Source organism: Phascolarctos cinereus, unplaced genomic scaffold (genome assembly GCF_003287225.1).
Source record: "Phascolarctos cinereus isolate Bilbo 61053 unplaced genomic scaffold, phaCin_HiC Scaffold_725;HRSCAF=1366, whole genome shotgun sequence".
Classification (NCBI taxonomy): domain Eukaryota; kingdom Metazoa; phylum Chordata; class Mammalia; order Diprotodontia; family Phascolarctidae; genus Phascolarctos; species Phascolarctos cinereus.
Window position 1 is genome coordinate 2,037,329 of NW_027556097.1, and position 25,864 is coordinate 2,063,192.

Below are 25,864 nucleotides of genomic sequence, written 5' to 3' on the forward strand. Positions count from 1 at the left end.
GGAAAATGTGAAAAAGGAAAAGAGTTGTAGAGCTTTTATTTTTTGTATTATCAGAGTTCAGCTATTCTGTTTTCAAGTCCAGTCAGATACTTTATGGGAGATTTTAAAAATTACTATTAAAATCACATATCTATAGTTATGCAATCAAAAAACAAATATGCATCAGAACATTTTCTACCTAAACAAAATATCGTTTTTTCATCTCTAAGTCTTTATTTACATTTAATATAAGAAAAGGATATGATCTTGGAAACTTCAGTAATGACAAAGACCTGTTTTCAGATAAAATACAGAACTTTAAAAAAAATACATCAAAATAATTTGTCAAGAATTTTCTCCAACAAAAAACTTCCTGACACAATTTATTCCAGCCCTGAGAGTTGTTGAATTTGCCACTTGCGAACATCACATACCATTCTGAAACCAGTGTTACATTTTGCAGTAGAAAAATCACAGGAAAATATCACTAAAATCATCAGGCTTTTTTTTTTAGCAGTTCTTTAGCTTTTTAAAAACAAAACCAAACCATCACCTGGACATTACACCATTGACAAAGAACACCATTGAGAAAGTGATGACATATGGGGGGACAGACACCCCCAACTCTTCAGCTGCAGATTAAAGAATTTACAGATCATTAGCTCCTGACTGATTTAAGGCACATAGCCCATCAAACTTCAATGTGATGGTAGCTGCAGGGAGCCTAAGGGAGATAGTTTACACACGTCAATTTTCCTTTGACCACAGGAAGTCTGCTCTTTGCACATCAGTGCACCCAGTCTTTGGGATGGTGTAGGACTTCTAGGATCTCAGCTTCTTTGGAATTCTTTGAAGGTGCATGCATGTATTCCCATCTGTGTAAGACAAGAACAGAAGATTTGAAATCCCCTCTAAAACAGGGCAAAATAAAGTTCCAACAGAATGAAAAAAATGACCTCAAGATTCATAATTCAGTTCTTCAAATGAGTCATGATCTTGCTGGTTCCACCAATGCACAGCCACCAGCCTTAGCATCTGCTTTGATGAGTGGGTGCAGCCAAAGTAATCCATCCTCTAATAGGCAACCTTCTGTTGTTGAGTCTGCCTGTAGTTAACTAAACTGGTCCTCTGATGATAGACCACTTTGTACTCCAAGCTTTTGTAGCTTGGTAGGACCTGCAAAAGCTTAACCTTCACCTCCATATGATGATGATGCTTCAGAACAGAACCTTAACGTGGGGCTTGTGCCTCATTTTATCTCCAGCCCCCAGCACAATGCTATTCAAATAAGAGGTACTCCATAAATATTTGATGATGAATTAGTATTACTTAATAACACCAGGTACCCCTGGGTCTATTACTTGGTCTCTGCATTATTAATGCATTCATCTATTGATTATATCAGAACAAAGATATAAATGACATAGGCTACAAGTGGACTAACAGTGGCCTTCTGTTAACCATTAATTCTCTACATATTACTTATCAAATCTGTCCAAATCTTTATAAAAATTCATAAACTTGGAAAATTTCACAGCTAATGAACATATTTAGGGCATAGATCAAGCAGAGAGCAAATAGAACTGGATTTTAAGAACTCTGCTTATCCAGCCAGGTGTGGTGTTGCATACTTGCAATCTCTGCCACTGAGGCTAAACTCAGGAATCAAGCTTGTAGTCAACTAACAATAACATTAATGTTAATAATGATGGCTAACATTTATACAGTGCTTATGTGCCAGGCATGTGCTAAGCACTTTACAACTATTATCTCATTTGATCCTCACAGCAATTCTGGGAGGTAGGTGCTATTATAATCTCCCTTTTATGGAAGAGGAAACTAAGGTTAAGTGACTTGTTTGGGGTCATGCAGCTAGTAAGTGTGTCTGAGGTCAGATTTCAATTCAGGTCTTCCTGACTTCAGGCCCCTACATTATCCAGACTAAGTCGACTGGGTTCTGTACTAAGTCTAGCATCAATACAGTGATCTCTGGGGGTTGGAGTAAGGTAGGTTTGCCTAAGGATGAGTGAACAGGTCAAGGTCAAAGCTCCTATGCTTAGGAGATCTGATGTGTGAGTAGCTCATAATGATAAGGAGTCCCAGTCTTTAAGAACAAACAAACAAAAAACAGAAAAAACTCTGCCTCTCATTTTTGTTACTAATAGGAGTGGTATCATAAAAATGCAATTGAAAACTGAATTGGCTACACCAGGGCATTATTACATAAGCCAACAAAACAATTATTAGGTAGTTGAGGCTTTCATTCAACTTCTAAAAAAACACAGAAACAGACTACTAGGGAGTGAACACCTGGTAAAGCCAAAAATCAAGAAAGTCAAATGATATTTTCTACTTCACCTGGAGCTGCTGACTTTCAAATAGTCAAGGACAATCTAGGTAACTGGGTCCCTCTCCTCACAATACAAAATGGCTGCTCAATTCAAGAAACATTTCATAATTGTTGGTTTGGAGTCAGGCCTCATGCTAGATGCTGAGGTTTACTAGGAAAAAAACCTAAACAATAGCCTTGCCCTCAAAGAGCTAACGTTCTTATGTTGGGGAGGTAACACATACACACAAAATAAAGTTCCAAATGTAAACGGGATTGTGCAAAGTATTTCCTAAGGCTAGGGGCAGGAGAAGTTTACAATGCTGGTTCCTTACATGTTTAGTAGCCTTTGAAGGAAGTTGGAGATTTTGTAAGAGAAAGTTGAGGGTAAGTGCTATCCAGGCAAGGGGGGCACCCTGGGTGAAAAGCTGTATGCCATGGAAACAGGCCAATTTGTCTCTAACCAGACAAAAACCAAACTTGCCCCTCTCTCCTCCTTCATTATTTCACTCCTTTACTTGATTCTCATCTTTCTACATATTCTTGGGGCCAAATATCCTCAAATATTATAAAGTATTCTTGGGATCAAATATGCTCATTCTACAGCATCCTTGGGGCCAAGTATACTCAAATAGGGAAATATGAGGCTTTAATTTTAATTCACTTAAGGATAAAGGGGGGATAACAGTTATGTCAAATTATCTCCTTACCTGGCAGTCAGGGGCAAAGACATAAGGATGCTTTCAATCCTAGATCCTGGAGTGAGGAGTCCAAATTTTGTGCCTCTATCATACAACAGGTTAAATTCCACATACCTACCACAACAGAGAAATGTAGGGGGGGGGGAAGTTAGCTGAAGAAACTCTTCTCTAAGGTTAGGTCATGATGAGGAAATGGTTAACAACAGAACAGTTTGGTCCTTCTTGAACAACTGGCAGCAGTGGAGAGATCACCAGCTGGAAGTCCCAGTGAGTTTTTAGCATCTGGACAGGAATGGATAAATAGGGTATTCTACCCACTGAACAAAAGGACATAGATGCTGTTATAATACATAGCAGTTGTAAGACAAGAAGGTTGTGTTTTCCAATAAATACACTGAATAGACTGACTTCACAGCTGTAAAATAGGAATGACTGTTCAGTCTTAGAACAATGCTTCTCTCTCCCTCCAGATCCCAATCCCTTATTGTGATTCTTCAAGGCAAGCTCTTCTCACAGATCATAATTCCAGGCACCATGTTAAATGCTTTATGAATATTATCTCATTTGATCCTCACAACAACCCTGAAAGGGAGGTGCTCTTATGATCCCCATTTTACAGTTGAGGAAACTGAGGCAAACAGAGGTTAAGAGACTTGCTCAGAGTCACACAACTAGGAAGTACTTGAGTCTGGATCAGAACTCAAATCTTCCTGACCCCAGGCCCAATGTTCTCTCTACTGTACCACCAAGCTGTCTCATCTAGAGGGGCTGGTCTTGGCATGGGGAAGTTCCAGCTCTTCACCAGAGACTGAAGTGAAGGAGGAGACAGGAAGGGACGATTTCAAAAGGAGCTCTCAGCAAACGTCCTCCAAGCTGTGGGAAGCATGAGACGTTGTTCTCAGCTGGTATGACCTAGATGGTCTCTACAGGCTCTTCTGGCTCTCAAATTCTATCATCCCTAACAAAATTTGCCCACTGTCATTGTTCAGTTGTTTCATTTGTGTTTGACTCTCCATGACCCCATTTGGGGTTTTCTTGGCAAAGATACTGGAGTGGTTTGCCATTTTGCTTATTTTATGGATGAGGAAACTGAGGCAAGCAGGGTTAAGTGACTTGAGCAGGGTCACACAGTGACCCTATGTGTTTGAGGCTTGATTTGAAGTCGGGTCCTCCTGACTTTAGGCAGGCACTCTATCCACTATGACACCTAGCTGCCTAAAGCTTAGGGTCTTGCATGTAGCAGATGTTTAATAAACGCTTGTTGAATTGGAGGTCAGAACCATACCAGAGAAAGAAATGGTAAAAAAAAAAAAAGTCTTGAAAATTATAATCTTTCTCCATTGACAATAAATTCTTAAGGTGCTATGTAAGGCAGCAGTAATTATCTCAAGACCCAGAGCTAATAATGGGTGGAAGAGGGAGGAGTCTCACTGAATAATATTCTTAACTTTACACAGGACTAGTGAGAAATAACCTAATTCCTTTCCACCTCACCTAGCTCAAAATCCACTAGGCAGGCAAAAGAAAAAAACAACAATAACAACCCATAAAACATTTAACTTGGTCTAATCACATCACAAAGGTAAGCCCATTAAGAAAAAGGGAATTCTTCATTCACAAGTTTTTTATATTATGACTGAAAATGACAGAAAAGAAATATGTTCTTTTAAATGATGGCATGTCCAATGGCAAGAATCCTTATACAGTTTAAGGCCAAAATCATCATCTTGTTATTCTGCACAAAACTGGCTAAAAGAAAGCTCTCAATACACTTAACGCAGTTAAGCGGGGAAACAGATAAGACTGCTGGGTGAGGAGTCAGGAAGACCAGTTCAAATGTAACCTCAGACCCTTACTAGCTGTACAAGACACTTAAATCTCTGACTGTCTCAGTTTCCTCAACTGCAAAATGGGTATGACAACAGCACCTACTTCCCACAATTGTTGTGAGGATCAAATAAGATAATATTTGTAAAGTGCTTAACATAGTACCTAGTACACAGTTAAGTGTTACATGAATGCTAGTTACTATTATTTGAGAAGTTTTAAATTTTAAAGCTTTAAATTAAAAATTTTTAAATTTTAAATTTTAATTTTAAAGCTTTAAAGGAAATGAATTTACATTTTATTTGGGGAATTAAAAAAGTAGACAACTTTTAATAATTTATGCTGATAGAGGGAATTAGTAACAATGGTATGCCATAGGACAGGCTAGTACAAAAAAAACATTTATTTTAATATCAATATATCATACCACTGACATTGTTTCATTTTCTTGATAACATTTTTTTCTTATGCTTCAGCAAATATCAAAATTATTTTGTATTCCCTAAGCACATTCTCATAGGTAGCCATGAAAGCGACACCCAGATGTAAACTTGGAGGGGTAGAGCTGGGGGCCTGGGGACTTTGGCCAGGGAATAAGCATTTGGCAAAAATCTACATATAGACTGTGGGGAATATATACACATGCACACAGGTGCACATACACACTTTGGCTGAAGATTTAATGTAGACTTAATCTAGTCAACGTAACATATCAAACCTATGTTTGCTGAGGTTGGTTCCATAGCAGGAAAACAAACTTCCAGTGAAAACCAATGAAAATGATTCCTGATACTATTATTTAGTCGTGAAAAACAACATAAAAATTACCACAAGCTTTGGAACTCTTAAAATAAACAAAACCCAGATTTAATTTTTTAAAAAATTCTACAAGAATTTTAAAAAAGAATCCCACCCCTTTGGTTCAAAGCTTGAGAAAAGTTGTTAATGAATTGATTAAATAAACCAATTGAATTCAATTTAATTAATATTTATAAGGACCAGTTAGGAGAAAGATGTGAGTTCTGGTCCTGCCTTTGATACATACTAGCTGTGTGACTATAGGTAAGTCACTTAACCACCAACCACTCAGTGTCCCAGGCACTCTAAACTGTAAGTCTTATAACCTCTAAGACTGTAAGTTACAGACAAGTTGTCGATCTGTAGTGATGAAGGGAGTTTCCACACTGAAAGTTCCATACAGTGATGAGACAACACACAGGTCAAAACATACACATATATTTGTGAATGTCTAGAACATAGCTAGGTAGTGCGATGGATAGAGCACTGGAGTTAGAATCAGAAAGACTCCTCTTCATGAGTCCAAATCCAGCCTCAGACACTATCTGTGTGACCTTAAACAAGTCTCTTGACCCTGTTTGTCTCAGTTTCCTCAGCTGTAAAAAGAGCTGGAGAAGGAAATGGCAAACCACTCTAGTATCTTTTCCAAGAAAACCCCAAATGGGGTCATGAGAGTCAGACCTGACTGAAAACAACTGAACAAGAGCACACTGAGAATTTCATGTGGGTTGACACTGATATGCATAACGACTTCACAAGCAAAACCTCAATTATTTATCAAATGGCAATAAGAGGCCTCTGACTGAATGGCCTCGTGGTCGTACTCTTATTTTTGGATCATATTTCTATCACAAGTTAAGACCAGAAAAAATGACTATTCATGTCATCATTAGTTGCTTCTGCCTTTCCCTCTATGTACGTGGGTTATTTTTTTTTCCAGCCTCACCTCCCTCTCCGAAGCTGCTGCCACTGTTTCTCCTGAGGTGTGAATGGATCATTACAGTGTTTTTGCACCAGGGGAATGTAAGAAGGTACAACAGCACGAGCACAGCTTTGGACAAAATGAAATACATCTTCCTTGGATGGGGAGTCAAGATCGTCAAAGAATATACCCCCAATTCCCCTTCTCTCTCCCCGATGCTTTATAATAAAGTAGTCATCACACCTGAAAATAAAAACAGAGAAGTCAGAAGGAATTGAATACATTCCAAAGAGGAAAGCATTAAGATGAATATGCAAGTTTCAGTGTTAAAAAAATGACCTCAGCTAAATCTCTCCCCTTTACTCAGAATGAAGAGAAAATAAGAACCTTTGCCAACATGCAAACACACAATCCACCATCTCATACACAGAGCATTTTTCCAGCATGATAAATGCTTTAGTTATTTTGTCTAGGAAGTAACCATGAAAATCAGCAGTCCATGACATAATGGAAATTATGCTTTGAGAAAAGTCTCCTAATACCAATGTAAATAGGATGTTGTTGTTAAGTTTTCAGTTGTGTTCAACTCTTTGCGACTGATTTGGGGATTTCTTGGCAAAGACACTGGAATGGTTTGCCATTTCCTTTTCCAGCTCATTTGACAGATGAGGAAACTGAGGCAAACAGGGTCAAGAGACTTGTTTAAGGTCACACAGATAGTGTCTGAGGCTGGATTTGGACTCATGAAGAGGAGTCTTCCTGATTCCAAGTCCAATGCTCTATCTTCTGTGCTTCCAGGTTTGGCACTCTACCTACTGTGACACCTAGCTGCCCCATGTAAATAGTAACACCAGCATTAATGCTGGTTCCTTAAGTTACTGATTTCCATGCCATTATTAACTGTGAGAAAGGATTAGAGACACAGTGGGATTTTAATATAATAATGATGATGATGATAACTAAGAATAATAACTAACATTTACATAGTACTTACTATATGTGCTTTTATAACCCTGAGCAAATCATTTAATCCTGTTTGCCTCAGTTTCTTCATCTGTAAAATGAACTGGAGAAGGAAATGGCAAACCATTCCAGTATCTTTGCCAAGAAAATCCCAAATGGGGTCATGAAGAGTCATGGCTGAAAATGACTGAACAACAACAACAAAATCTCATTTTATCCTCACAACAATCCTAGGACGTAGGTGCCATTGTTATCTGCATTGTATAAGTGAGGAAACTGAGGCAAAAGACTTGACTAGTGTCACCTAATACCTGAACCTGGATTTGAACTCAAGTCTTTGTGACTCCAGTTCCAGAACTTCATCCATTGCAGCAGTTAGCTGTACCCTAATAAATAAGCATTTCAGTAGGTGAAAAACTCTTAACACCCACTTATAAACAATCTGTTAAATAATCTATATTCTCCAGAACCTTCTTCCTCTATATAAGTCTATATATTTGAATTCCAAATTCTATCCTTCCCTCCCTCCCCTCTCTCCTTCTTGAGATGGTAAGGAATCAGATATAGGTTATACATGTGAAATCACATAAAACATTTCCATATTAGTCATTTTGTACAAGAACACTTGAATAAAAGAAAAAAGGATGAAAGAAAGTAAGTGAAAAATGGCATGCTTCTATCTGTATTCAATCAATATTAATTCTTTCTCTGGAGATGGGTAGTATGCTTTATCATCAGTCCTTTGGGATTGTCTTGGATCACTGTATTGCTGAGAATAGCTAAGTCATTCACAGTTCTTCATTGAACAATATTGCTGTTACTGTGAACAACATTCTCCTGGTTCTCTTCACTTCACTTTGTATCAGTTCAAATAAGTCTTTTCAGGTTTTTCTGAAGTCATCCTGCTTGTCATTTCTTTTAGCACAATAATATTACAGTCATATACCATAGTTTGTTTAGCCATTCCCCAATCGATGCACATCCCTTTAATTTCCCATTCTTAACCACCACAAAAAGAGTTGCTATAACTCTCCCCCATACCCCACTCCCCCTCTACTTTGGCTGCAGCCTTCCCTGTGTGGCTTTGCTGTTGTCGCTGCTGCTGCCCCTGGGAGCAACTCCTCCCTCTCCCTGCCCAGCCCCAGTCCAGTAGCCGACATAAAGATGAATAACTCAGAGAAGGTATCATAGATCTCATGGTTCTATAGGCTTTGTGGCAATGAATTCTTGGGTGAGATGGATGAAGACTGTATCCAAGACAACATCAACCTCACAGGGCTCAACGAACAGGTATGCTGTACTCTAAGTAGGCACTAGCCATGATCCTCAGCTTGGAACCTGATGAGGAGTTGGAGGATCAGAGTGAGCTGATCGAGCAGGCAGCCGAGATGTTATGTGGAGTGATTCATGCCCGCTACATCTTCACAAACCATGGCATTGCCCAGATGTTGGAAAAATACCAGCAGGGAGACTTTGGCTGTTGTCGTTGTGTATATTGTGAAAACCAGCCCATGTTGCCCATTGGACTGTCAGACATATCAGCTGAGGCCAGTTGTCTAGGCACCGCCATACAGATGTTGCTTACTTTGGCACTGGCCTTCCCCACATGCTCTTCATGGTGCATCCTCAGTGTAGGCCCAAACAAGCTAACAACCAAGTTGTGCCCAAGCTGTATGGCCTCAAGATCCACCCCATGGCCTATCAACTGCAGCTTTAGGCAGCCAGCAACTCTAAGAGCCCTGTCGAAACCATCTGCTGACTTGTCTGCTCCCCTCCTCCTCCCCAAAACCTCAGGCTGTGATACCATTCTCCCTTCCCCCAGCACACACACACACCTTTCCAGAATCCTTAATGGCTTTTAGTTTAAATGATGAAGTCATTATTGTGGTGGTGTGGGGGGAGTGTGAAATAAAGTGGAGGAAAAGGCCAAAAAAAAAAAAGAGCTGCTATATTTTTGTCCATATAGGTCCTTTCCTCCTCTTTTTTTTTTTTTTGTCTTTGGGATATAGACCTAGCTGGATCAAAGGGTATGCACAGATTTTTAGTCCTTTGGGCATAGTTCCAAATTGCTCTCCAGAATGGTTGGTTCCCACATCCCCTCCAACATTTATCATTTTCCTGTTCTGTCATGTTAGCCAATCTGATCAATCTGATAGGTGTGAGGGGGTACCTCAGAGTTGTTTTAATTTGCATTTCTCTGATCAATAGTGATTTAGTGCATTTTTTCATATGACTATAGATAGCTTTGATTCCTTTCTCTGAAAACTGCCTGTTCATATCTTTTCTATTCCACTGATCCACTACTCTATTTCTTGGCCAGTACCAGATTGTTTTGATAATTATCACTTTATTAAATACAGTTTGAGATCTGATATGGCTAGACTGCTTTCCTTCACATTTTTTTCCCATTGATTCCCTTAATATCCTTTTTGTTCTTCCAGATGAATTTTGTTATTATTTTTTCTAGCTCTATAAAATTATTTTTTGATAGTTTGATTGGTATGGCACTGAATAGATAATTTAGGTAGAACTGTCATTTTTATTATATTGGCTCAGCCTACTCAAGAGCAATTAATTTTTTTCCAGTTGTTTAGATCTGATTTTACTTCTGTGAAAAGTGTTTTGTAGTTGTGTTCACATAGTTCCTGGGTTTGTCTTGGCAGCTAGACTCCCAAGTATTTTATATTGTTTATAGTTATTTTAAGTAGAATTTCTCCATCTCTTGCTGCTAGGCTTTGCTGGTCCAATGAAGAAATGCTGATGATTTGTGTGGGTTTATCCTACAACTTTGCTAAAGTTGTTAATAATGTCAACAAGTTTTTTAGTTGATTCTCTTGGATCCTCTAAGTCTAATATATCATCTGCAAAAAGCGATAGTTTTGAGAAACTATATTCTTTTTAAAGTTTTATGAAGTACTTTATGTATTGTTATTCTTTTTTTATATATATAATAATGGCCTCTTAGTAGAAAAGCCACAAAAACTCCCAGGAAGGTTAAACTGAGAAACTTAAAAAGAAGTCTCTAAAGTTTAATTTAGCCAACCATTCTGGAGAGCAATTTGGAACTATGTCCAAAGAGCTATAAAACTGTGCATATTTTTTGATCCAGCAGTACCACTACTAGGTCTTTATCCCAAAGACATCCAGAAAAAAGGGAAAAGGACCTATTTGTACAAAAATACTTACAGTAGCATTTTTATGATGGCTAAGAATTGGAAATTAAAGGGATGCCCACCAGTTGGAGAATGGCTAAACAAGCTGTGGTATATGAGAAATGACAAGCAGGGAGCATCTAGGTGGTGCAGTGGATAGAGCACCGGCCCTGAAGTCAGGAGGACCTGAGTTCAGATCTGGCCTCAGACCAAACATGACACTTAACTAGCTGTGTGACCCTGGGCAAGTCACTTAACCCCAACTGCCTAAAAATTAAAAAAAAGAAAAAAAAAGAAATGGCAAGCAAGATGATTTCAGAAAAATCTGGAAAGATGTACATGAACTAATGTAGAGTGAAGTGAACAGAACCAAGAGACCGTTGTACACAGTAACAGCAATATTGTTCAATGAAGAACTGTGAATGACTTAGCTATTCTCAGCAATACAACGATCCAAGAAAATCCCAAAGCACTAATGATGAAGCATACTATCCGTCTCCAGAGAAAGAACTGCTATTGACTGAATACAGACTGAAGCATGCTATTTTTCACTTTTTCCTTTTTTTTTTCTTTTATTCAAGTCTTCTTGTACAAAATGACCAATACGGAAATGTTTTACATAACTGCACATGTATAACCTATATGTGATTCCAAGTCAGGGAGGAAGGGATAGAATTTGGAATTCAAAACTTTAAATAAAAGTGTTAAAAAAAATTTGGAAAAAAGGTTTAACTCAGAAAATGAAATTAACAGAAACAAGAATTCATAATAAATACAAAATGATAGTTGTTCATGATCATTTTCACCTATATTACATGATATTTTCTCTCTCTTTTTTTTTTTAATTAGGCAATTGGGATTAAGTGACTTGCCCAGGGTCACACAGCTAGTAAGTATCAAGTGTTTGGTCTGAGACCGGATTTGAACTCAGGTCCTCCTGACTTCAAGGCTGGTGCTCTATCCACTGCACCACATAGCTGCCCCAAGAAAGAATATCTTATGCCAGATTACAAAGAAACTTTAAGACTTAGTTATATGATTTCAAAGTCTCTCTCCAAAAAAAGTGATTCAAAAAGACAAAAATATGTTAAAACCAACAATTTTAATATGAATCACAAACTTTTCCTTCTAAATGGTAATCTTCCTTGATTACCTCTTACAGATAAAAGTTCCTTCACTAACAGTTGCCTGTTCTAGTTAATGGAATTTTTTTAAAGGCCCCAGAAGCTCTCTTCCTAGAAGATAGAATGGCCTGTTTGTAGAAGATAAGAAACAGATTAACATACACATGTATATCTTACTTAGGTGGAACCACTATTTTCAGTATTAAAGGCATGATGAAAAATTTCACAACCTTTCTTTTCTGAGGTGAGACTTCACGTCCTCACACAATCAGCACACCATTCTTGGTATCAAAAGCAAAGCAAAAACCAACAAAAACCCACCCCTTTCTGTCTTCATCATTAAAGAGTACCAATCTGTTTCAACTTCATTGTAGTTCCCAAATATCTTCTGGCAAATACCCCATTTGATATCCAACTACATTCCAGAGGCTTCTTCATAGTTTTAGTAGTGTTTCCTTCCCTTTCCACTCTATAGCTAATATTCCTAACTTTCAAACCATCTCCAGGTTCCAACCCTTCTGTCTCACTGTGATCTCACCTCCTCTATTACTGTTAAATTCTATTTTTTTCCCCTTTCTTTAGTCAAAAAGAACCTTTAGAAAAAGCAGTTAAAAGTTTGGAAGAAAATGGATTTGGACCAGCATCTCACACCATATGCCACAATAAATTCCAATCACAGGTCTAAACACACACAGCCATAAAGAACAAAAAATATGAAGAATTCAAAGAAACATTAAAAGACTTACGTGAAGGAATGTAGAATGAAGGAGAATAAAAAGTTTATATCTATGTATATTATTATAACAATAATAGGTTGCATTTATGTAGCACTTTAAGGTTTGCAAGGCACTTTATAAATATTATCTCATTTTATTTTCAAAGCAAACATGAGAGGTAAGTGCTATTATTATTCCCATTTTACAAATGAGGAAACTAAGGCTAATGGAGGTTAAGTGATTTGCTCAAGATCAACAAAGCTAGTAAGGGTATGAGGTGGGATTTGAACTCAGGTTTTGCTGATTCCAAGTTCAACACTCTATCTACTGCATTACCTAGCTGCCTCCTGATATAATCACTGTAACTATGCAAATGAAGCTACAATTTAGATCAAATACAATAGGCAAAATTGGTACTAACTTGTTAAAGTCCATAAATTTATTGTTTTTAAAAAAACTATAAAAGTATATGATATGAATAATATTCATTGCAATCACTCACATTGTTTTACATACATTAACAGTTTTCAGAGAATGTTGTGTGGAGGCTGTGAACCTATTTGTGTTTCTCTATTATATCTAAACAAAACTTACCAATTAAAAAAAAATTTCCTCTATTCCCACGAGATTAATATCTTATCTTTCTAAATTACTTGTGACAGAAAAGAGATTTTTCTGCCCAATATTAAATCAGTTCCTCAGTGAATTACTTACTAAAATAAATGGTTTTAAATCCCTACTGTTTTGACATTCAGAAGTAAGAAAAAGTGTCAGTCTACCTATATCTGAAGAGATCCCCTGAAAGCATAGGATGTATTATGACCCCGAAGAGGTTCTCAATGTTTCCACTTACCATTTTTTAAACTTAGGGTAAAGGCTTGGATCATGCTGGTCACAAGCATCCTTTAAGGTTTTATGGAAGTGTACAGCATCCTCTTGGTTCAAATAAGTTGGAGTAAGATCACATCCACCACCAAACCACCATTGCTTGCTACCTACCAAATAAAAAACACAATCTATCATAAAAAGTACACTACCAAGTTAGCCATGAAATACATAATCAATCAATAAGAATGTTATTAAGCACTTACTATGTTCCAGGTACCAAGTGGTGGAGATTTAAATACAAAAGTAAAATATGTAGTCCCTGATTGCAAGGAGCTTACATTACAATGCATGATAATTGTAAAAGATATATGGAACTAGAAAAGACTTGAAAACTCTAAGGTTAGAAGGCCAACTCTGAAGCTGACTGATGCCAATGGCAGTCTGCAAGTGTAAGCATCAGAAAAGGGGGAAAAAAAGGAAGATGATGACAAAGAGAGAGTAAAATGAAAAAAGCAAAAGAAAGGCAAGAGAATGGTTAATGTGGGAAATATGGGGGTGGGAATTTAACAGTATAATTCAAATAATTCTTAACCCAAGAATATATGGTACACCTCAAAACCAGAACATAAACAAATCATCAAGGAACCCAACACCCTTAATTTGTGCAGACACATTATTCTACTAAAAATTTTCAGAAAAGACTGAAATATCATCAGTAGTAGATAGTATAAGACCTAAGGGTAACTACTTAATGCGATCCATAATCTGTTCTAGTTATCAACCTGAAAAAGGCTGAACAAATCCAAATGTTATTAACCTGTGGTGTGACAAATTTACCCTGTTATATAAATGACATACAGACAGCACTTGGAAAGGGAGACACTACACTAGATATCACAGAAGGCAGGCCATCAGATGATTAATTCTCTGGACCACAGAAACTCAAATGTCTGCTGAGGCATATGAGGACCCAAATACGCATTGATCAGAGAAGCACCCATGTTGCAGAACTCATAGATCTCTGAAATAATAAAATAGTACAAAGAGGTAACTAGTTGGCCACATGTTCCATTTTCTCAGAAAAAGTTCCTGATTTCACATTAGCAGAGTATAAAAACATTTCCTTCAAATACTCATATAACTTTTATTGTTTCAAAATAGAATGTATTATCTTTTCTGTGGACTTGTCAAAGCATCCTTTCCATCTAGGAAAGTCTCACTCTCTTTGTCTTTCTGCTTCATTCAAATCCAATTCATAAGAAAATCAAGCCATCATCCCTCATGATGTCATTGGTCCTCTCTGAGAAGGAAGGACAAACAAAAACAAAAACAAAAACAATCTAGGAAGGCCAGAGCGATTAAATAGCTAGTTTCATGGTTCATTCAAGTACATCAAAGTCTGTCTGTCTGTCTGTCTGTCTCTCTCTCTCTCTCTCTCTCTCTCTCTCTCTCTCTCTCTCTCTCAGTTTTCATCCTTAGGACATTATCCACATCTGCCAATGAACAGTTTCATAGGAAATATGAAAAATCTAAATCACTTGGGTGATTTCTTCTTGTTCCCAAATGATAAGAACTCTTTACGTTTAAAAGTACATGTTTTATAATACAAAGGTTTCCAAAGTCCCCAGGGAGTCTTACCATCAGCTTCTTCTACTTCAAAATATCTATAGTTGAAATGAAAGGTGGGAGCGTGAGGATTCTTGGGGTGGATGACAGAGCTCACTCCCATAGCAGAAAAGGCCAACTGACCTACAAGTAATAATAAAGGGCATTCAATAAAAACAAAACCACTATCTAAAACAATGAAATTAACTATTTTTTCTGATTAAATTTCCAACTGGTTTTTGAATTTGCACTTTAAAATTTAATTTGCTGGTTATTATGATTATTTAACCTTAGTAGTTAGCATTTATACACAACATTTTTAACTCTGCACAGCACTCTACAAATATTATCTCATTTGATCCTCACAAAAACCTCAGGAAATAAATGCTTTTATTATCCCCATTTCATTGACGAGGAAATGGATTAAGTCAGTTGCCCAGGCAAGTTAATGTCTGAACTAATAAATTCTGAAACTGGATTGACCTGAACTTATTATTTTCTGACTCCAAGTCCAATTTTCCATCTACTGAACCACCTACATGCCTAATTTTATACATATTTCATTTTATACATATTTCAGTGCTGATACTGTGATAGTAAATGTGCTAATCATTATTGGGAAGGCAATAAGTATTAACACCTTCCTTTTGGAGATAAGGAAAAGGAGGTCTTATAGAAGTCAAGAGACTGGTTTGAGGTCACATAACCAGCAAACTGGGATATGAAGCCATGCCTCCAAGTCCAACATCTTTCCCAGATAATGGATGGTACCACATCACTGGGCAGCTAGGTGGCACAGTGAATAGAGGGCCCAGCCTGAAGTCAGGAAGCCTATCTTCATGAGTTCAAATCTGGTCTCAGACACTTACTAGCTATGTGACCCTGGGCAAGTCACTTAATCCTGTTTGCCTCAGTTTCCTCATCTGTAAAATGATCTAGAGAAGGAAATGGCAAAACCACTCCAGTATCTTTGCTAAGAAAACCCCAAATGGAGTCATGAAGCGTCAGACATGACTAAACAACAAAAACCAGATCACTATTATGCTAATCAAATGCATGTGTCCAAATGGTTATTTCCAACAACTATAAAGCTTCATTTTATAAATAAAATATGTAAGAAAAATTGACAGGTACAATTGAATACAGTTTAAAATTATTTGACTAGGGGCAGCTAAGTGGCGCAGTGGATAGAGCACTGGCCCTGGACTCAGGAGGACCTGAGTTCAAATCCGACCTCACACACATAACACTTAGTAGCTGTGTGACCCTGGGCAAAGTCACTTAACCCCCACTGACTACCAAAAACAAAAATAAAATTATTTGACTTACCATTTTTGGTCTTGAAGACCTTTCCTCTGTTTCTCATTTGTTTTGCTGCTTCCTCAGAAAGAGTCCCATGAACTACAGAAATACTGACTCCAGCTTTTTCAAAGACATGACCATCTTGTAGTACACAGCTGATACCACCTCCTCCTGAAAGAAAACAAAGAAACAAAAAACACACATATAACGCAGGAAAAAAGTTTAAACCTAAAACACAAGAATTAAAAATATTTTTTCATCCACCTAAGTTATTTAGATTTATAATGTTAATTGAAAACAATGGAAAAGTTACAGGCACCTTCCATATATGCAAACAGTAAGTGCATTGTTTTATAGGTTTAGTTAGTTTTTGTAGTTTTGCAGTTAGTAATTGTAGGTTTGGTTAGTTTAGGCTTTCTAAACCTCAGTTTATCTGTAAAACAGGAGATATTTGCAGCATCTATTTTAAAAGACAGTTATGACACACAAATGAAGTAATAGTATATGTAAAGTGCTATATAAATGTAAGCTATTATTATTATTTCTGCATTCTTATACTGTCATCACATACTATTAATACTAGGTTACTATTAGCCTACGATTGAAACAATATAGAATTAACAGCCTGCTATTAGCTAATAGCCTACTACTGAAACAATGCAAGCTACTATCAGAATCATGTCAGAAAAGAAAAATAGCAAAAAAGATTTTTAAAAATCAACCTTTTGACAATCTATCAAGGCATTTCATTTATGAGAACTGTTAAGGACCTCAAAACCCTACTTTTTTTTTTAAAGTCACTCATATTTGTGTACACAGTGTCAAAAAGTTTTAGTTCAAGTCGCCAATACCATTTTAGAAACCACAGTAAATTCACTAAACTCCTTTGCCTTGTCTGCCTTGTTTACTCACTCAAAAATGTCCTACAGGTGCAAATTATAATACCTAATTGCATTTCATTTAACAAGCAGTCTGAGAAACAAGCAGATAAATACAAATATTTAATGCTGAAAGCCAGCTGATCTAGAATGATCTAAAATGACACACAGACATTCAGAACGACCATTCCTCAGAGAGATAAAAGTGCAAACTCTAAGATGATAAGGTCTCACTGTGAGGGTCAGAAGAATGTGACAACAGCAAGGATTTGGAGCAATGCCAGTAGGGGCATCTTCACAGCAGAAAAACTGAGGTGGACATTTGCAAACCGCTCTCAAGGTTGTTTTAAAAAAAAATCTCTTGTTCTCAGAAAAGGAGGGAAAAAAAGGTGGGAGGAGCAGAGAAGTACAGTCACACCTCTGGAAGAGCTCTGATACCCTGCACGGAGGAGCTCACTTGCTGCCTCCACCCAAAAAACAGGGACTAGATATTAGAAAGGGGCCAATATTTTGCTGACTCATGCAAAATGCACCCTTGGCTCTTTGTCAGTCAGTCAATAAATAAGTATTAAGTGCCTACTATATGCCAGGCACTGTGAACCACTGATATTTGTGGACCTTGGACGAATTCGTAGGGAATCAGAGGTTATTATAATAATGACTTCTGACAAGGTCCAGAGACTCCCACGCTAGGCTTAGCCCACGTTTTCCATCCACCTTACCCCCTAGTCCCTGTCCCCAAGTGCTCACCTTCCTTCCTCTCCCAGCGATCCACGGAGAAGTTGGCGCCCCGGTCCAGCTGCGCTAGCGCTTGGCACACCTGAGCCTGGGTCTCCATGATCAGCAGCTCCATTTGGGTCTTCATGTCCCCCTGCCGGGCCCGCAGCTCGGACAGGGCAGTCACGGGCTGGGCCATGAAGGAGCTGCAGCGGAGGGCCAGCTCGTCTGCCCTCTCCCGAACGCCCGAGACGCCCTCGGTTCTGGGAACCATCTCGGCCCGCGCCAGGTGCTGGAGAGAGGCTGCGGCCACCCCGGCCAGCCCCGCTGCCAGCCCCGCCACTAGCCAAGGGGCTCTCCTCGCTCCGCCCCCGACCCCGGCTCCTCCAGTGCCGGGGCCGTAGCCCAGCCCCCGAGCCCCGCCGGAGCCAGGCCCTCCGAGGGGAGTCCCGCAGAAGCGTCCAGTCGCGGGGCCTGGGGGCCAGGCGCGCGGCCGTGGGCTGCCGCACCCCAGCGCCGTGCTCCAAAAGCGGCTCCCGCTCAGCCTTCCTAGGGACGAGGCCATGTTCCCCAACACCTTCGCTCCTGCTCCAGCCCAGCGCAAAGTGCCGAACCCCACGAGCCGCCCAGGTGCAGAGGAACGAGGTAAAGGGAAACTATACCGGGACCCAGTGCAGAGGCCACATGAAGGGGGCGGGGTGAGCGGGGATGCTGGGATTTGTAGTCCGGCCGGCCCCTAGAGTTTCTTGGTACGCGAAACCTCTGGCCTCCAGGGACCCACTGATAAAGAATCGGCTCCCTCGCTGCAGGGGAGATAAAGACTGGGAGTTTAGGCAGGACTGCTAGGAGGCAAGGGCCCAGAGACTGGTCTTCTAGATAGTCCTCCGCCAAAGGGAGGCTGTTTAAACAGCCTCTAGCAGCTGGGGGAGGAAAGTCCGATTGAAAGGCGTCATTACTTGTTAGGGCTGGACGAGAACTCAGTCTTTGGGTCCAACACCCTCATTTTAAAAAACTGAGTCCCGAAGAGAAAAGTGACTTGTATGATAGTAATAATAAATCAACAACAACAACAACAATAATAATAATGACTGAATCTGGAAAAGTGACATGTATAATGATGATGATGAGTCCCGAAAAGAAAAGTGACTTGTAAAAGAAAATGAATTAGTATTTAATATAGCCTTTTAAGATTTGCAAAGTACTGTAAATATATCATCTTATTTGATACAACAAAGGTAGGTAAATAACATTATACTACAATTATAACAAAAAGACATATCATAAGATACATAGTGCACATAGAAACCTGGACCACGTTCTCACAGCAATGTACCCAATAAAAAGTGGCTACACACTTATAGGAACCTTTCAGGCAAACTCATGAGAGGAAAACTCCTTTGCTTCAGGTAAGTCACAGCTCTGGGCTTCAGGCTTCAAGGTTATTGGTCCATTCAGGAACATCAATAACACACTAAGCAGCACCTCTGCCTGGTGCTTGAGTGTTGGTCCTAACCATTCTTCAGTTAGGTAAATTTCATCTCTACTTGGACATAACATTTACAAACTCCTTTTTTTTTTTTTTTGGTGAGGCAATTGGGATTAAGTGACTTGCCCAGGGTCACACAGCTAGTGAGTGTTATGTGTCTGAGGCCGAATTTGAACTCAAGTCCTCCTGACTTCAGGGCTGGTGCTCTGTCCACTGTTCCACTTAGCTGTCCCCTACAAACTCTTTCAACTAATCATCATCCTTAAAAAAAGGCATTCAGAAGGTGTTAGCCCTTAATGTGAATGGAAGTTCTCTTTTAGATAGTGGTCTTCAAAGCTCATCACACTGGCAATCTCTGAGTTATACAAACCAGTCCAGTCATTTATTTCAGAAGCAGGTGGTCCAATCATAACGGAGCTCATGGCAACCCAGTTAAAGCGGCCTCCCTAAGTCAGCTACTGGGATTTCAAAACAGTGCAAAGCCCCCTCTACTTTTCTTTTGAGCCAGAGGGGGCAGCAGGGACTAATAGAGAAACTTCATCTTTCTTTAACTAAATCTAGGGGACCCGGAAGATTAATAGCTGTCCTTGGAGCTATTTGCTAATGAAATTGATGTTCTCTGATAAATCAAGAATCACCTGACTGCTTCTAACAGTGCTTCTCTGTTGGATTTACTGCACGTCCCATACATAATCTAGGACAGATTGGCAACCCCCCAACTTCTTCCTTTGTCTGTACCTTTGCACCAACAGTCCCACAGGTCTGGAATGTACTCTTTCCTTAATTCTACCTCATAAAGGTGCAGTTCCTGTCTTCCTTTAAGATTCAGCTCGTGCACCATCTTCTGCATGAATCTTTCAGGATCCTCTCAAATGTTAGTGTTCACCTTCCCAAATTACCTTGTATTTAACTACTTTGCATACATTTGGATTTATGAGCTTAAGATTTATGCTGTATATATTTTATATATGTATGCTGTCTCCTTTAGGATATAAACTCATTGTGAATTGGGATTATTAAAAAATTCTTCATATTTGTATTCCCATAGTTGAGGCTTAATACACACTTGTTGATTGTTTGATGTGCACAGGATATCAAAGACAAAGTAATTTGGGAAATCAGGAAACTGAAGGTCAGAGATGTTAAGTGACTTGATCAAGGCCACACAGGTAGTAAGTGGCAGATTCAAGATTAGAACTCCAAATTTAGCACTTCCAAGTACAGTGCACTTTCTGCTGAACCATAATGAAGAGGAAGAGAGCAGCGCTAACAACCTTGGGGATCAGCAAAGTCTTCTCTTATGGGGCTTGGGGAAGGAAGAGTTTGTAAATAGTAAAATGCACTACCAAGACCAGTTCCTATTACTTGTATTTCTTGTTTGACAGGTGGAGTGCCAGAGGCGGTACAAAGTAAAACATGTGCCAGGCTAGCCATTGGAGGCTAAGGTTTTAATTTGTCTAGGACAACATTTAGCCATTTCTACAGTGGAGGGAACTTAATAAATGCTAAGTAAATATGTACTAAGTAAACCTGTCTGTGTTTTAACAGTTAGAATTTAATTGCATATGATTAACTGTCCAAAGAGATGAATAAATTACCTTTTGGAGGGTAAAAAATACAATATTTAGAGGCAGATTAACTTCCCCAAGGTACTCTGTATGTATATAAGACAGCTGCTAGGCGTCCTCCTTTGGGTGGGTGTGATAGAATATATGGGGAAGTCTGGCTGAGGCCCTTTTGGGTGAGATTGAGTAATATCTGCTTGGTCAGATAAGCCTATAGCCGTGGACCGCAGCAGTCCCTCTCTCCACACTTGCTCCCTTACCGCCAACTGCCAATCTTACTTCCAGCCTGGCTTTTGCAGCCATAGGCAAGGGAACAAGCAAACTCTGTTGGAGATACCTCTTGGTAACTTTCTCTGTAGCCCTGGCCTACTCAGCAGCCACAGCTACCTGAGACCAGATCAAAGTCCTTGGCCCCCTCAAATCCTTGGCATTGCCAAGTGGTTCAACATCAGAAACCAATATGCTTTCATTAATGGAAATGGTATTAAAGAAGATACATTGCCATCTGTTTTGTTGCTAGATCTCAAGAACCACAGAGCCTTTCTGTCTGACTTGCAGCTGAAACCTTCGTCTGTGTTGTCTCCTTCATTAGAGTGTGGGCTCCTTGAGAGTGTTAATCTGAAAGTTTGGTTAAAGAAGGCAAACAAGTTAGGTGATACATGATTATATAGTTTATTCCCTTTTAGCTAGCGAATCATGTTAACATGGAAGCCAGAATGTGATTCTGATTTGGAGATTAAGCAAAATGAGAGAGGTTTTATACAGTTTAGAGTGATCAGACTCAGGATTTCTGTGTTACAAAAATACAGCCTCCATATGTTTGTTTAACATATAGCATGGGAAAGGAATTTTCTTAATTGAATAAGGTTGTAAATACAATAAAACAGAAGAATGTCAAAGTGTCCATAGAAACTCAAGATAAGAAAAGTCCCATTATTCAAAGAGAGTATCTGGTCCCAGACATCCTGGTCTTAGTTGATCAGTTCTATCTGTTCCTGGAATTTGCTGACACAGGAAGGGGTATTTTTAGTTCACTCAGAGAGAAAAAGATTAATTCAGGTTTTTTGGCCCTTATTGGGGCTCAATTGATCTTAAATGATTATTAAGAGCAAGGACTGTCTTGATTTTCATCTTCCCACAGTGCTTAATAATCACTTAATAAATGTTCTTCCTCCCTCCCTCCTTTCCTTTCTTCCTATCTTCCTCCCTTCCTTTCTTTTTCCTTGTTTTTTTTCCCTTCCTGTCTTCCTCCCTCCCTTCCTTCATTGAAAGGGAATTTCATGCTAGACTCTGGTTTTTCATTATCTGATCTTAAAAGATCCTATAAAAAGTCAATTTATCTCTAAAATGTGAACATGCAATTCAGTTCAATTTAACAAACATTAATTAAGGGTCTACTTCACGTAAGAAACTGTGGTATATGCTCAAGATACAAGGACAATCCCTGCTCTTAAGGACTTTACATTGTACTGTTGAAAAGGGGAAATGTGCTGTACAACATGTATATGAGTAAATATGATATAATTTGGGGAGGGAGAGAGCATTAACAACTAGAGAAGGCTTAGGAAAGAAGAAAAGGGTTTGCATAGGAGGGTGTTCCCTGAGCCTTAAAGGAATCCAGGGATTCTAAGAGCCAAAGGTGAGTAGGGGGTACATTCCAGAGAGAGACAAGTGATGAAATGGTAGATCTGGGAGCAGCTGAAAGGCTAGTTAGTTATACATAGAGTAAAAGGACCGGTATCCCACTAAGTACATCACAAGAGTTTTCTGTGCGTTCATTTCTTGTATATTTTTATTGTTTGCCTTTGAAACTCAAGTTTCGTGTTGTGAGTAGTGCAAGTCCTTTGGGCTCTAAAGTGATGTTCAAATCTTTCCAGTCTTGATGTCTTCTGACAACAGTGACTAAAATCCTAGGAATCTCTCCTTTGGTTTGCAACAGTATAGTATACAGTATATAGTATACACCCTCACACTGCCATCTGACACAGTGGAAGGTGAGATTCAGGTTGAAAATGTTTTATTTTTTAAAATTTAAAATTTTATTTAAATTTAAATTTATATTAAATTTAAAATTTTATTTTTTGTTGTGATATACAATTTTAATGGAATGTTATTGTACTATAAGAAATGACAAGCAGGATGATTTCAGAAAAACCTGCAAAACTTACGTGAACTGATGCTGAGTGAAGTGAGTACAGCCAGGAGAACATTGCAACATTGTTTGATGACCAACTTTGATAGACTTAGCTCTTCTCAGCAATGCAATGATCTAAGACAATTCTGAAAGACTCATGATGGAAAATGCTATCCACATGCAGAGAGAGAACTATGGTGTCTGAATGCAGATTGAAACATACCATTTTCTCTTTTTTTTTTTTTCTTGTGGTTTTCCCTTTGGTTCTGATTCTTCTTTACAACATGACTAATGTGGAAATATGTTTAATATGATTGTACATGTATAGCCTATATCAGATTGCATGCTATCTTGGGGAGGGGAGGGAGGGGGAAAAATTTGGAACTCAAAATCTTATAAAAGTGAATGTTGAAAACTAAAAATTAACTAATTAATTAATTAATAAATAAAAAAATAAAGAGACTGGCAAAAAAGAATTTTGTTTGTTTTACAATATTTATGATACTGTTTATTTCATGTGTTATGAAAAGTGAACATTGTCTGAAGTCAATGTTCCTTTTTTTAATCAAGGTGTTAGCACAGAGTCACAAAATTCTAGGGAATCACTAGTGAGAAAAATGTTTTGTTTGTTACCAGTTTTATTTTGTGTACTGCATTAAATGAGTTATTTCATGGTTACCACTAGGAAAATACATATTATCAGAATTAATGTTTTGTTATAAAGAATTGTATTCAGAAAAGTATATTTTCAGCACTCTGTAGAGAAAGTTTACAGTTTTGAGTGGTCAAGGGAACCTAATTCCCTATTTCCCACAGGTTCAATGTTTCAGCATTCTGTGTTTAACTTTTATGTTGTTTTCTAGGAACGTTCTCCCTCACCATGAAAGTTGAGGATTGACTGTATATACCTGCATGATATCTGTGCCCCTCTGTAAAATGAACAAGTTGGACTAGATGATCTCCCAAATCCCTTTTACCTCTAAAACTATGATCCTATGCGTATGTGATTTTTTCGTACAGGCAATAAGGAGCCATTGAAGATGTTTTTTGAAGATTAGAGTGACTTGGTCACAACTGAATTTTAGGAATATCGACTCGATAACTGTGAGGAGGATGGGTTGCAGAAAGAAAAGTCTGGAAGCAGAGAAATACATTAGGAGGCTACTGCAATATTTCTGGTGGGATGTGATTGAGGGTTCTCCTAATTGACTGACTGGTAGCCATCTGAGTGGAGAGAAGGAACAGTTGCCACATCACTGTCTGCTCATTTTTTTTCTAAATTCATAACTAATTATATTCAGTGACATTGATCTTTCATGAAAGGAAGATCACTGAAAAGAAATCAACTTGCTTTTGTGAAAGCTATGCAAATAGTTTAGGTATAGAACAAAGTAAAGAAAGGTCTCTGAGGAAAGCATGATTTATATTTCTTCTCTGTAGCCTCTAGAAGAAGTGGTACAATAGTCAAGGTATTAGTTACTTGAAAGTTTGTTTAGCAACTCTCAGCATCTTTTTTCTTTATCCTTCACTCTAACCCCCCTTTTTTTCTGATACTTGCTGCTAATTTCTTCCCTATCAAAACTTGCTCAGAAAAGAATATTTTTTATACTTTAGTGTACATTGAAATGAATGCCACATTTGATAGAAGTGTATATTTTAAGCTGTATCTCTAATTATGAAATAAAATAATTTTCCTGTGTTGGTTAGTCATTTTAGTTGTGTCTGACTCTTTGTGATCCCATTTGGGTTTTTCTTGGCAGAGGTACTGAAGTGGTTTTCCATTTCCTTTTCCAGTTCATTTTATAGATGAAGAAACTGAGGTAAACAGGGTTAAGTGATTTGCCCTGTCACACAACTTGTAAGTGCCTGAGGCCTGATTTGACTCAAGTCTTCCTGATTCCAGTCCTGTGGGAGGAACTTAATATATCAGTGAGCTGCTAAGAAAAACATTTTCCAGGTCAGAATCACTCCTAAACCTATTTTTCTTCCTCAAGACTCTAATCCTTCTATTTCTCTCAATTCTCCTTCTCATTCACCCCTGATCTGGCTTAATTTTTCTCCCTTCACAATCTTCACCTTATAATTAACTAGTTCAACAAGTAATAATCCTCTGCCCTTGACTCCCTTGACTGTTCATGTCCTGCTAGTACTCAATGCTGGGTTACCTGCCACCATCTTCCCTTTCCACTTCTGCTCCTGAGTTACTAAAAAGTGTTGGAGAAATTCCTAAAACCATGCCAACTAGGTCCACTAAAATTGATGTTATCTGATCTCAGTTCTCTGTTACATAGCAAATCTGATATTTACCCTTGATGAACACTTTCTCACATTCTCTGTTGCTGTTCCAGATCTTCTCCTATTTCCTCATTCCCCCAGTGCTAGCCTCATTGCCTTTTCTTTAAGCAAATGACCTCACCTCTGACATTTTGGGAAAATGGAGGCCATCCATTCTGAGTTCCCTTATTACTCATACCCCATCTTAGATGACCACTTCCTTCTTCTCCTGAATCTTTTCTTCTGTGTTGACTTCCCTCTGGAGGATTATGCTCCTTTCTGATGAAACCTTAATCTCCTTTGCTAGTTAAGCATACATCTGCCTCTTATGCTTGGTATCCCCCAAGGCTGCATCCAGGGCCCTCTTTTCTCTACATTCTCCATTGGTAATCCACTTCTTTGGGCTTAATTATCACCTTTATATAGATCATTCTCAAATTTATATATCTAGTCTTGATCTTTCTCATGAGAGATGAAGATGAAGACCCCTGAGTTCAAATCTGGTCCTAGACACTAGCTGTGACCCTATACAAGTCATTTAACCCTGATTGCCTCAGTTTCCTC

The 25,864-nt window shown here is 38.5% G+C and overlaps 1 protein-coding gene and 1 pseudogene across 3 annotated transcripts; one reads left to right on the forward strand and one right to left on the reverse strand.

Annotated features, from left to right (window-relative positions):
• Positions 1 to 19: 19 nt before the first annotated feature.
• CPOX (coproporphyrinogen oxidase) lies at positions 20 to 18,600 on the reverse strand. 3 transcript variants are annotated; one of them, XM_020977955.2, is made up of 7 exons: positions 17,875 to 18,579; positions 16,274 to 16,417; positions 14,978 to 15,088; positions 13,365 to 13,506; positions 6,581 to 6,799; positions 3,019 to 3,123; positions 20 to 854 (listed from the first exon to the last, which is right to left on the reverse strand). In XM_020977955.2, exons 1-7 carry the CDS (start codon positions 18,404 to 18,406, stop codon positions 767 to 769), a joined length of 1,341 nt encoding a protein of 446 aa, XP_020833614.1. In that variant the 5' UTR covers positions 18,407 to 18,579; the 3' UTR covers positions 20 to 766. The 3 variants fall into 3 exon arrangements, with proteins under 3 accessions (XP_020833614.1, XP_020833615.1, XP_078012955.1); XM_020977956.2 differs by lacking the exon at positions 3,019 to 3,123 and having other exon boundaries at positions 17,875 to 18,597; XM_078156829.1 differs by lacking the exons at positions 20 to 854; positions 3,019 to 3,123 and adding an exon at positions 3,130 to 3,291 and having other exon boundaries at positions 17,875 to 18,600.
• Positions 8,684 to 9,278, forward strand: LOC110202007 (casein kinase II subunit beta-like; annotated as a pseudogene).
• Positions 18,601 to 25,864: the final 7,264 nt, after the last annotated feature.